The sequence below is a fragment of the Muntiacus reevesi genome, chromosome 1 (assembly GCF_963930625.1).
Source record: "Muntiacus reevesi chromosome 1, mMunRee1.1, whole genome shotgun sequence".
In the NCBI taxonomy this organism is placed as follows: Eukaryota; Metazoa; Chordata; class Mammalia; order Artiodactyla; family Cervidae; genus Muntiacus; species Muntiacus reevesi.
This window is the reverse complement of record NC_089249.1, coordinates 171,874,423-171,887,238: the sequence shown is the minus strand read 5'-3', so window position 1 is coordinate 171,887,238 and position 12,816 is coordinate 171,874,423. Positions and strand designations below refer to the sequence as shown.

Here is a 12,816-nt window from a genome sequence, read left to right as displayed (position 1 = left end):
ATCCCCGAAGAGACCAGAGGATACCTGGGAAGGGGCTGAGCTGTGCCCGGCCCCTGACAGGCTAGCCTGCCCAGAGTCCACCTGGGCAGGAGGAGGGGTGTGCGGCGGGGGGAGGGCAGGGGGCCCCCGAGGGCCGGGATGCCCGGTGATGCCCGTCCCCCACCCCTAGGTGGCCGAGATCCTGGGCGCCATCCTGGTGCACCTGCCCGTGGTGGACCACCGGGAGGTGCGGCGCCTCCTGATCGAGGACATCCTCCTGCTGGCCCACTACCACCAGGAGACTGTCCTCACGGCGCTCCTGCGGCAGCCCCTGCCCATGGAGAGGTGGGTGCCCGAGTGAGGGGCCATGGCCTCCCATGACCCCCAGACCGGCCCCACCTGCCACCACAGACACGTCCCAGGAGCCCGGGGCCTTGAGCGGTGCCTCGTCTGACCTGTGGTGGGGGAGGGAGTGGTCAGACACCACCCCCTTTGCATCTCTGGGTACAGCCTCTGGGAACCTCGGACCTGTAGCCTTGACGCTCCGCCTCCCTCCTATCGAGCTGGAGTCTGGATCCCACATCTCACGGGTCCTGGCTGCACCCTCTGGGCTCTCCCCTTGATGGCCCTCTCCTCCCTGCAGAGGACGGAGCTCTGGGCCAGACAGACTGCAGGACGTGGTCCCCAGGGCCCGAGCAGGCCTCTGGAGAAGCTCCACTCGGCCCTTCCCCCTTTCCAAATGGGGCCCCGGGAGGGAAGTGACCCAGGTGCCCAAGGGGTGAAATGACAGCCCCCAGGCTCTCAGGTGGCCTCACAGGGAAGCAGGGCAAGCCTTCCTCTTCGTGTTATCTTGAACTGCACCCAGCACCCTTGTCTATGTCACGGCATCGGGCAGGCAGCTGGTAGGAGCTCACCAGTTTGAGGAGTGAGTGTGCTGGGATCGAACTGATATATACTGGGGAGGGCCCAGAAAGAGGGGGGAAGGTGTCCCCGGAGCAGCAGAGACCAAGGAGTGAAGGGCAGCCTTGAGGCTTGGTGGAGAGAGACCTGGCAGATGCTGGGAGCAGACAAAAAGAGAGTTTCGAGCACAGGTGTCAAACGTATGAGACGCAGGCCTGGCCTCACGTGCTGCTGCTCCTCCGAAGGGCAACCCTTCCCCGGGTCCAGGTAGGAGGGCATTGCCATGCAGGTGGTGCGCTTTAACGAGAGTTACCCCTCTCAGAGCAGTGCTGGGCCGGGGCCTCTGGCAGGCAGGTTTTCACTGTATTAGTTAGCTATTCCTGCATAACAAATTGCCTCCAGCTTGGAAACTTGGAACAACAGCTGGTTATCATCTGGTTTCTGTGGTCAGGAGCTTGGGTGTGGCCAAGCCGGGGTTTTGGCTTAGGGTCTCTGATGTGTCAAGGTGTCAGCCCCTCTGCGTTCTCTCCCGGAGCCCAGGGCCGCCTTCGAACTCATTCGGCTGTTTCTTGAGTTAGAGGACTGAGGTCCCCACTTCCTGGTTTCCTGCACTCCTGTGGCTTCTTTCTAAGTTGTTTTTAAGGAGCGTACTGTGCCCCCGCTTCTATTCGGTTCCTGCCATCGGGCCTGTCACATTTTCCCCATCCTCGACAAAACTCACTTATCTGCACTTACGCGTTTGGATTTGTGGATTCGAATAGGCAGGCTGATCCTGATGGATTCATGGCTTTAGCTCTTCAGCGCCCACCAGGCCCCACCTGCCTGTACCTGTGTGTGTGCAGAGGCTCATTAAGTCACTGTCCCCCCCCCCCCCTTTCCAACAGGGCTGTGGGCCTGGACTTGGGGTCAGGAAGGCCGCTCCAAGCTGTAGTCTGGCAGCTTCCCTGACTTCCTCGGGCGGCATTTCCTCTTCTGTGGAAATGGAGACCAAGGCTCCTTCCACATAGACGTGTTGGGAGAAGGAAGTGATAGATATCAGCAAGCTGCCTGGCACTGGCCTGACATACCTGGGCACTGGGGGGCTATGACCGGACATGCCCATGAAGGCATCACACAGTCGGCCCAGTGGGGACTCCTGGGTCCCCTCGCAGCAAAGCTGGGCCTTCGAGAGAGAGAGAGAGGGAGAGAGAGAGAGAGAGAGAGAGGGGGCTGGGGCTTCCCGGGAGCGCCGTGGGCGGAGTGCGGGGCAGGACCCGGCCTCTGGCTGTGCAGCCTTGGTGGTTCACCCCCCTCCCTAAGACCCTACCTCCAGGGTCCAGCCCCTACTCCGGGGGCTGCCCAGGGGTCCCCGGGGGTCCCTGACTTGCCAGGGCACATGACTCCAAACCCACAGTCCTTGTCCCCTGTCTCTGGCTAGCCACCTGACGGAGGTGTGGCTGGCTGTGGCCGAGAATGTGCCCTTTGCCTGGACGATGCTCCATGCGCTGATGGGCCGACTGCAGGCGAGGTTCACGCCCAGGGCCAACGCCGCCTCCAAGGCCGACATCTGGCGCCTGGCCGCGGTGGACCCTCTGATGGTGAGCCGGGGGGCAGGCCCGCCTCGGGGGCTCAGTGAGAGCCCTGCCACCTCTGGCTCTCCTCTCTGCAGACCCTGAGCACCATCCACCTGCTCGTCGAGAGGATAGACTGGGACAACAGGCTCCTGGATCTCTTCCCGGACCTCGTCTACACGCTCCTCCTGCAGCTGGGTGGCAGCCAGGGCCAGGAGGCCGTGTCGCCCGTCCTGAAGACATGGAGACTCATCCACACGGGGACCCTCCCCGAGGAGGTCAACCTGCAGAGGTGCGGTGTGGTGAGGCTGTGGGCCTGGGCTGGATGCAGCCACTTGACTGGGGACTTGCCTGGTGGTCCAGCGGCTGAGACTCTGAGGTCCTAATGTAGAGAGCCCAGGTTCAATCCCCAATCAGGGAACTAGATCCCACGTGCTGAAACTAAGATCCTGTGAAAGTGAAAGTGTTCATTGCTCAGTAGTCACCAACTCTTTGTGACCCCTTGGACTGTATTTAGCCCACCACACTCCTCTGTCCGTGGGATTCTGCAGGCAAGAATACTGGAGTGGTTAGCCATCCCCTTCTCCAGGGGATCTTCCCAACCCAGGGCTTGAACCCAGGTCTCCCACATTGCAGGCAGATTCTCTATGGTAAGATCCTGTACAGCCAAATAAATAAATGTTCTTAAAAAAAAAGAAGTCACTGAACTACAAGTGTCACCTCCACTGATAGGTCCTTGTTTTCCCTTCCTGGTGGGGAGGAGAAATTTCTGGAAGCTCAGCTTATGACCCTCCCTCGTGTGGGTCCAGCACTGTGTGGTTTTCAGAGTTTGCAGGCCCACTGTCTCCCATGGCTGCTCTTAGGCCCTGAGCAAGTCTCCCTGCCTGTGCTGGGTGCCCCTTCACGGGCCTGGGTGCGGAGCTTACCTAACAGCTTATCGAAGGCAGGGTGGGTGCGCCCAGTAGGGCAGCCTCACCCTCACACGGCCCCACCTTCTTCCAGGGTAACAATCAGATCCATGCAGCTCTTATTCAGGAGACTCAATGGTGAGTCTCTGCTTTGCACCCTGGAGGAGCAGGGCGTGTGGAGGCTCCTGGAGAGCAGCTCAACATTCCTGCAGGGAGTCAGTCAGCTGGCCAGGTGGGTGCCCGGCTCCCCGGGGCTCCATCGTCTGGCTGAAAGGTCTGGGCCTCGTGGCTGAATGCCTCACTCCAGGTGTATGTGGGGGGCGGGGGGGTGTGGGGGAGCGGATTGCCATGTTGACCCGCATCCCAGACTCTTGAGTGGCAGGAGGGTGCAGGGCAAAGGAAATCTTTTCTTCCAGCCCTTCCTGCTGGAAGGCAAGAAAGCAAGGTCCCAGGTGGATGGGGTGTGCCCAGGGTCACAAAGGACTTCCTAGCCAAGCCAGGACGGCAGGACCGGGAGTTCCTTCCTGGGTCTAGACCCTCATTCTGGTCCCCTTTTTATAAAGGGGAGACCTGGGATCCATCCCTGGGTTGGGAAGATTCCCCTGGAGAAGGGAGCAGGTCCCCACCCCAGCCTTCTTGCCTGGTGAATTCCGTGGACAGAGAAGCGGGCAGGCAGAGTCGGACACGACTTGCACTTTCACTTTTTATGAAGAGCAAGTGGAGGGTCCGGACTTCAGGGACTCCCTGGCCTGGGAGCCCCACCCCGGGCACCCTGGGGCAGCGCGGCTGGGCCGGGCAGGAGCTGAGAAGCCCCTTTCGTGGTGCCGTCCCTCAGGCTGTGCGTGCGGAGCCCCGAGGGCTACTACCGGCAGAGGCTGTCGGAGCTGGCGCTCAGGGGCATGGCCTCGGAGGCCCTGAGCTGCCGCATCAGCAGCACAGCGTTCTGCGTGGAAGTGAGGCCACGGCGGGGGCTGGGCGGGGGGCTGGGGGGCCTGGGCGGGATCAGGGGCGCGGGCGAGATGTGGGGGTGGTGCTGGGCAGGGGGCTGGGCGGGGGGCGGGCGGACTGTGGTGGGGGCGGCTGGGCAGAGGGCTGGGCAGGTGCCGGGCGGGATGTGGTGGGGGCGGCTGGGCAGAGGGCTGGGCGGGGGGCCGGCGGGATGTGGGGGGGTGCTGGGCAGGGGGCTGGGCGGGGGGCGGGCGGACTGTGGTGGGGGCGGCTGGGCAGAGGGCTGGGCAGGTGCCGGGCGGGATGTGGTGGGGGCGGCTGGGCAGAGGGCTGGGCGGGGGGCCGGCGGGATGTGGGGGGGTGCTGGGCAGGGGGCTGGGCGGGGGGCGGGCGGACTGTGGTGGGGGCGGCTGGGCAGAGGGCTGGGCAGGTGCCGGGCGGGATGTGGTGGGGGCTGTCCTGGGGGCTCATCTCAGGGCAGGCACGCAGGCTCTGAGCCCGGGGATGGAGGGACAGGTGCACATCCCTCATGCCGCCTCTATCAGTCACCGAGCACATGATTCAAGGCGAGCACCGGGGGAAGCAGTTGAGACCGGCCCTGTGCCCTGTAGTACAGCCGCCAAGGGCTGCGTGATGTGATGAGCGCCAGCAACCCGGGGCCAGAGGAGGGCTTTCCTGGGAAGGCCGGGCAGACGGCTCTGAGAGGCAAGCCAGGCAGGAAGGCCCAGAAAGGGGGTCAGAGCTGCTGATGCCCAGCTACCCTTTCTTATGGGGTCCTGAGGAAATTGGCCAGAAAACTTTTGGGGGAAATCTTGATGGCTGTCTGACACCCAGGGTGTCAATGGGAACCAATCTTCGCCCTAGGGCGGGGCTGGCAGACTTGTTCTGTAGAAAGCTTAAGTGTCAGTTTTCCATTCCGGGGTCACCCACTGGGTATTTAGTCTTCTCAAGGTTTATAATGGGGCTTCCCTTGTAGCACAGTCAGTAAAGAATCCACCTGCACTGCAGGAGACCCGGGTTCGATTCCTGGGTCGGGTAGATCCCCTGCAGGAGGGCATGTCAACCCACTCCAGTATTCTTGCCTGGAGAATCCCAAGGACAGAGGAACCTGGCGGGCTACAGTCCATGGGGTTGCAAGAGTTGGAAATGACTTAGCAGCAAAACCACCACCACCAAGGTTTATAAAACACACGTGCACCCAGGCATGCCACAGGGCTCCCCGTGGTCCCAAGGGCCCAGCATTTTGGGTGCGAGCCCAAGAGTGAGCCCAGGAGGCCCAGGGGAGTGGAATCCGTGCATCTTGTGCATTTCTGCTCTGACTCAGTGGGCGTGGCTCTTGCACACCATGGCTGCTACCATCACGTTAAGGGAAGGAATCGATGACAAACAGGTGTGTTCCTATCGATAACACTCAGCTAGGATTTACCCACGTATTTCCGCATCGGAGCCTCACAGCGACTCCATGAGGCAGGTACTGCTGTTGCCCTTTTTGCAGGTGAGGAAGCTGAGGTTCAGAGGGGTCAAGGGACTTGCCAGGGTCCCACAGCTGGCGGCAGAGAAGCCCAGAGCCCGTCCTGGGAGGTGGAGCTCCGAATCCTCTCCTGTTCCCAGGGACGCCGCTCTGGGCATCGAGTCGCATCACCTGTCCCGTTTTGAGGCTGAGGAACGAGAGCCTGTCTCGGGGGTGACTGTGAACAGTTCTCCTTTCCAGTTCATGAGTGACCCGATCCTGCACCAGAAGAAACTGCTGAAGCGGGCGGTGCTGATGCTGGAGAAGGGCGCGGAGCAGGAGGACGAGGTCCTGAGGGTGCTCTCCCTGCGCGCCCTCGGCAACATGGCCCTCGGCGCCCCCAGGAAGGTCCGCGGGGGCCGGGGCGGGGGCCGGGGGTGAGGGGCCCATGGCGGCGTGTCCCGGTCAGCCAGGCGGGGGCTGACGGACCCGTGCCCCCCAGGTGAGGCAGTACCGGAAGCTCTTACTGGAGAAGTGCCTGAGTTCCCTGCGGGGCCCCGGTGTGAGCACCAGCGTGACCTCCGAGGGCCTGGAGGTCCTGGCCAAGGTCTTGGTCGAGCTGCGGGAAGGGGACCTGGGGTCCACCTTCAAAGCCATCTCCGAGCAGTGCAGAGCCTTCTTTGACAACGTGAGTCCACACTGGCGCCTTGCTCGGCCCTGGCACCTTGCTCGGACCCCCATTCACGGGGGTCCCCATGAATGGCTGCTCAGTAGGCAGGTGGCCGCTGTTCATCCCCTAAAGAAGAGAGGTGCCCTGGAATGAAAAGGGCTGCAGTTCCGACTTGGGTACTGATGTATCGATTGGCTGATCACGGGGGCTGGTTAAAAAAAAAATCTTGCTCTAGGGCCCATGGGACCCTCCTCCCCTGACTTTAATTCCTCGCAGTCACAAATGCTCTTTGGACACCGGTGATATGTGGGATGGGGACTCTACTAGCTTGGGGTGGTAGGCGATCATATCCAGCACAGCCCCCATCTAGGCAAGAGAAGGTCACAAACACCAGAATACTGCCCAGTCCCCAGAGCCCTGCAGGAGACACTCCATCCTGATGGAATGATCCAGAAGGCTTTGCAGGCACCAAGGTGTTTAAGAAGGTCCACGGCGAATGGCTGGGGTTTTGTTGGGTTTCCCGCTTCCCACGTTTCAGAAATAGCTTGTCCGTCTTGGCTGCAGGAGAGCGAGCTGCTGCGTTTAAAAGCCTTCATCCTCTTTGGGAAGCTGGCACAGGTGGTCAGGATTTCCAAGAAGCATTTCTTCAAGCAGGAAGTGAAGAAAGCCTGGGTGCCCCTCATGCTACATTGCCAGGACCCCTGCTCCAATGCCGCCCAGGTGAGATACACCTGGGCTCTGTGGGCAACGCCCAGGGCCTGCTGTCCCCACAAGGAACATGTGCTTCAAGGCTGCTGCCCCAGCTAGCTGGGGTGTCCCCTGCCGCCCTCATTCTTCCCGGGACCCCAGAGGCCACCATCTGCTGGTTCCTCCCACCAGGCTGAGAAAGGGACCAGTCAAGATAACCCGCAAACTGGCTGATTGAGGAGTCTCGGCTCTGTGAGGGGAAACACGGCATACTTTCCTTCTTCCCCAGATGTCTTCACCAGCCGCCCTTTCTTCTGTCTTTCTGTCACTATGTCGGGTCTGACGCTGTGACCCCATGGATTGCAGCACACCAGGCTTCCCTAGCCTTCACTGTCTCCCGGAGTTTGCTCACACTCACATCCACTGAGTCGATGCTGCCATCCAACCATCTCATCCTCTGTCACCCCCCTCTCCTCCTGTCCTCAGTCTTTCCTGGCATCAGAGTCTTTTCCAATGAGTCAGCTCTTCACATTAGATGGCCAAAATATTGGAGCTTCAGCCTCAGCATCAGTCCTTCCAATGAATATTCAAGGTTGATTTCTTCCTTTAGGATTGGTTTGATCTTGCAGTCCAAGGGACATTCAAGAGTCTTCCCCAGCACCACACTTTGAAAGCATCAATTCTTCTTCACTCAGCTTTCTTTATGGCCCAACTTTCCCATTCATACAAGACCACTGGAAAAACCATAGTTTTCATTATACAGACCTTTGTTGGCAAAGCGATTTGCCTCTGCTTCTTAATATGCTGTTTATGTTTGTCATAGCTTTTCTTCCGAGGAGTAGGCGTCTTTTAATTTCATGGCTGCAGTCATCATCCGCAGTGATTTTGGAGCTCAAGAAAATAAAGTCTGTCACTGTTTCTACTTTTCCCCCATCTATTTGCCATCAAGTGGTGGGAACAGATGCCATGATCTTAGTTTTTTAAATGCTAAGTTTTAAGACAGGTTTTTCACTCTCCTCTTTCACCCTCATCAGGTGGCTCTTAAGTTCCTCTTCACTTTCTGCCCATAGAGTGATATCATCTGCATATCTGAGGTGGTTGATATTTCTCCTGGCAATCTTGATTCCAGCTTGTAATTCATCCAGCCCAGCATTCCACATGATTTACTCTACATATAAGTTATTTAAAGGGTGACAGTATACAGCCTTGATGCACTCCTTTCCCAAATTTGAACCAATCTGTTGTTCAATATCTGGTTCTGTTGCTTCTTGATCTGCATACAAGTTTCTCAGGAGACAGGTAAAGTCGTCTGGTATTCTCATCTCTTTAAGAATTTTTCTTGGTTTGTTGTGATCCACAGAGTCAGACTTCCCTCGTGGCTCAGACAGTAAAGAATTTGCCTTCAATGCAGGAGACTCATGTTTGATCCCTGGATTGAGAAGCTCCCCTGGATAAGGGAATGGCTACCCACTCTAGTATTCTTGCCTGGAGAATCCCATGGACAGAGGGGCCTGGCGGGCTACAGTCCATGGGGTCTCCAGAAGTCGGACAGGACTGAAGTGATTAACACTTTCATTATCCTCACTGCCTTCTATCAAAAGTTCACAGTCCTTTCATGCTTTATCAGCAACTCTCCTGGAGGCAGGGCTTCAGGGAAGAAAGTGACAGCCTACCCCACAAGGGGATGAGAGGCTTTAATGAAGGAGCCACAGAGAGGAGCGGCCAGCACGGCACGGGGCCCCCATGGGTGCTGTTGCCCCTCCTGCTCCTGGGGGAGCAGACACCCCAACCCCCTTCCCTGCCCTCCATTCCAGTACCTTCCTGTGACCCAACTCCAGCAGAGGCCACGACCAGGGGGCCTGGTTGCTGCCGGATGGGGACAGGGAGAGCTGGGGAGAGGGGATGGGGGTTGCAGGCAGGCCCCCACACCCCAGGCTCTTGGAGGGGTAGGTCCCGGCAGGGCTGATGAGGGCATCCAGTGCTGGCCAGTGGCTGAGGGGGCCATGGGGCTGCATCTGCACCCGTGCGGCTTCTCAGTAAACGTGCCCAAGGTGTCTCACGGGCCAGGAGGGCTTGGGTCCCAGGCAGTGCCCTGGGGCTCATCAACCACCCTGCTTTGGCTTCCTGAGGCCTTTGGGGGGCTGCCCTCTCGCTTACTGTGGGAGCCAGCCCCGCCCGCCCCACCCCTCGGTGAACCCCGGGCCTGCCTGACGCCTCTCCTGCCTTCCCGTCCTGTGTCCTCCAGGCCTGTGTGGCCACCCTCTTTCAGTGCGTGCACTTCTGGGGCTGGAGGGCTCTGGAGAGCTCCGCGGACCACAGTGACGCCACCGCCCTCAAGGAGATGGCCGGTTTCCAGATGACCCTGTGCTCCGTCCTGGTGAGGAAGCCGAGGCAGTAGACGGCCCCAGGGGCTTGGGGCTCCATCCTGTGATCCTGCAAGACAGGAGGTGTTGCGACCAGCTCAGTCCAACAGAAAGAGAATGCAAGCCACACACCCATCTTTAAGATTTCTGTTGAAAAAAGTGAAAAGAGGTGAAACCAAATTTAATAATAGGTTTTAATTAACCCAGTAGTTCCAAATCATTGCCATTTCAACAGGCAATCAATAGACAATTATTAATGTAATAGTTTACCTCTTTGGGATGATGTCTTCAGTATCCAGGAGGCACATTACACTTAATTCAGACTAGCCACGTTGGTTGGATTGCATCATTGAATCCTTGGACTTGAGTTTGGGCAGACTCTGGGAGTTAGTGAAGGACAGGGAAGCCTGGCGTGCTGCAGTCCATGGGGTCACAAAGAGTCGGACAAGACATAGTGACCAAAAGAGAAGAGTAACGGAAACCTGAAGGTCCTTAAGTTGCCCATCTGCTAATCTGCTGTGTGGCTTTGATATGAGCACTTGCCCTCTCTGGGCAGACCCTCTAGCATCAGACAGACGGGCATCTGTGAGCAGATGAGCACCGTCTGTGGGCAGCCAGTCTGCACGACCTCCTCTTCCATGGCGCTGGGTGTCACTTGTTTTTTGCAGACTCAGAAAAAGCCTGCCGTTCTCTACAACTTCTTGCTAGAAACAATGACCTATGTTAAAAGCAACTTGTCAAGGATCAGAATCGCTGCATGTAACTTGGCAGGTGAGCCGGCAGGTCTCCTGATGCAGGAGGGACCTTGAAGACCATCTGGTCAGACCCAGGTCTGGAGTGGGGACAGGTGTTGGGACTCAGGCGCAGGCAGGAACCCACCGTGTGTGTCCCGTGGCCCTTCATACCTGCCCGATGCTGAGCTAGACGTCCTGAACTAAACCCCTATCAGAAACTCTCATCAGGTGAAACCAAATCTCTCACTGACCTACTATTCATGTGATGGGCATTTCTGACTGTCATTTTAGGAATTATTATGAAGCAGATGTCTGCGCATTACTTGAAAAAGCTGGATTTTCCAGCATTACGGAATTGTAAGTAGTGGAGATGCAAGTGTGAGTCAAAAATGAGTCCACTCCTCTCATTTGGGAGCTTAGTGAAACCACCCGAGGGGAGAGTCAGCTGACCCTGGTTGTATTTGGGATGGGGGGTGGGGATGGCCAGGGCCCAGAGAGGGGATGAACCTGTCTTTCTAGGAAGACAGCCCTGATGGTTCCCTGTGCCCCCTGCTTGCTCCTGGTCATACACATCGATGCCTCCGGCGGGTCCACACAGCAGTTGGGGCCTGGGGGTCGTCATCCTGTCCCTGTTGAAGGGACAGAAGTCCCCAGGGATGGGAGATGCATGTGGACACACGACTGACCTGCCATCTTCCGAATTCACACTCAGGGAGGGGACGAAGTTCAAAGCCCCATGAGCCCCTCGCCCCACAGTCAGCTCTCATCAGCATTGCCCAGGGCGGGCGGAGGACGAGGGCCTGGCTGCAGGGGTCCCCATCCTCCTCCTCGCACACTCCCTCTCAGCTCTCCAGGAGCTACAGCTGGACTCAGATCCTGGGGTTTGGAGGGCAGCCCTGGAGACTCTCAACATCTTGGATACCTGCAGTCAGCAGCGGCTTTTGGCTTCACCTGAAGGAATCGCCTAGGTGGTCCAAGCGCAAAACGTACCTACCTTTCTCCTGGGGGCCAAACCCCACCGCAGCACCACGAACCACTTTTAATTCCATTTGTAAGAAAAATTATTGTACTTAGATAATCAGTGCCCCTTTCTTTCCTCCCGTTGAAATAAACCTCCCTTGCTATTTGGAGAGCAGATTCCTGAGTGCAAGGAGATGATGCCCCAGAGCTGAGACAGTGGGGTTAAAGGAAATTTCAGTCCTAGCAGGGATTTCAGTCCTGTGTCCCCTGAGTGTGCGTGTGTGCGCATGTGTGTGCGTGTGAGTGTGTGCACGTGTGTGCACACGTGTGTGCGTGTGAGTGTGCATGTGCACACACGCGTGTGTGTATGCATGTGTGTGAGCATGCATGTGTGTGTGAGCGTGTGTGTGAGTGTACGTGTGTGTGAGTGTGCGTTTGTGCACATATATGAGGTCAGCGGATCTGGGGTCCCCTTTGTGTCTTCACTGCATTTCAGTTCCTCCCACGTGGATGCTGTGTCCACTGCCAGGCTCTGTGCTGGGGCGGCCAGGGGAGCCTAGCTGCTGTCCAGCCCTGCTTCTAGGAACCCCGCTCTTAAAGGGAAAGGAGTCATCTCCGAGTGACCACGATGCACCCGGGCTGAGGGAGGGCGGCCACCAGTGAGGGCAGTGCTGGTGCCCGTGCCCAGGGTGTGACTCAGGGGGGCCTCCGGGCGGAAGTGACACCACACCATCCACCCTCGTCTCTTTCATATCATGGTCCACTGGGCCAGGATGGGAAGGGATGCAGTGAGGCCTGGAGCAGAACCCATGAAGGGTCAAAGGGAGGAATTACCTTCAAGTCCAATAAACAGGCGGGGGGAGAAGGCAGGGAAACTCTTCCTACACTCATGCTGCCGGCAAGACAGTCTCGGGTTGTCCCCAGAGCAGATGAAGGTGGGATTTCCAAACCAGCCCCACTGTAACAGCCCAAGGCGGTCACCACCCTGGGCCCATACATGGGAGGATTGCAAAGCAGTCCAGAAAGCCAACCTGCACCGCAGGCTTCCCGGCAGACTGGTCTCACACTCTTGGTGGTGCCCACGGAATACACAGTGAAGTTATTTCCTGCCAAGTGATGAAGATGGTGGCTGCTGGAAGACTCAAGTCCCAGTGACACAGCCGGAAAGGAATGTGCCCTTCGGACGTCCTAGGGGAAGCCGTACCATTGCATAGTCAGGTTTCTGATCAATTCCATTCATGCCTGTGAAAACATTTCCAGATGGTTTATAGACCTAAACTCAGAAAGCAAAAATTTAAGACAATATAGTCATTTTGATCCTGAGAGTAGGGCAGGATGTCCTTTAAAAGTAATAAGAGAAACCAGTTAAAGATAAAGGATTAACTTTCTAAGTTAGAATATATCTTCTAGGACTTCCTTGGTGGTCCAGTGATTAAAATTCCAAGCTTCCACTGCAGGGAGCTCAGATTCTGTCCCTGGTTGGGGAACTAAGAGTCTCATGCTATGCAGTGCAATAAAAAAAAGAAAATTTCTTGAATAAAATGAAAATACAACATATCAACATAAAAATTAAAAATACATTTATCTTCTGTACAATAAAATATTGTAAAGTTAAGTCACAAATGCAAGAAGTTACTTGCAATTTATATAAAACTAGGTTGGTTCAT

The 12,816-nt window shown here is 57.3% G+C and overlaps 1 protein-coding gene across 1 annotated transcript in view; it reads left to right on the top strand.

Moving 5' to 3' along the window:
• The window catches only part of MROH2A (maestro heat like repeat family member 2A), a 55,480-nt gene extending 44,323 nt beyond the window's left edge, over positions 1–11,157 (top strand). Inside the window, exons 31-42 of the mRNA XM_065930615.1 lie at positions 170–324; positions 2,297–2,456; positions 2,528–2,721; positions 3,432–3,569; positions 4,173–4,290; positions 5,997–6,143; positions 6,238–6,423; positions 6,970–7,125; positions 9,338–9,469; positions 10,124–10,226; positions 10,481–10,546; positions 11,036–11,157. Coding sequence (XP_065786687.1) covers positions 170–324; positions 2,297–2,456; positions 2,528–2,721; positions 3,432–3,569; positions 4,173–4,290; positions 5,997–6,143; positions 6,238–6,423; positions 6,970–7,125; positions 9,338–9,469; positions 10,124–10,226; positions 10,481–10,546; positions 11,036–11,157 — 1,677 coding nt within the window. The remainder of the gene's footprint in view (positions 1–169; positions 325–2,296; positions 2,457–2,527; positions 2,722–3,431; positions 3,570–4,172; positions 4,291–5,996; positions 6,144–6,237; positions 6,424–6,969; positions 7,126–9,337; positions 9,470–10,123; positions 10,227–10,480; positions 10,547–11,035) is intronic.
• The last annotated feature ends 1,659 nt before the right edge of the window (positions 11,158–12,816 follow it).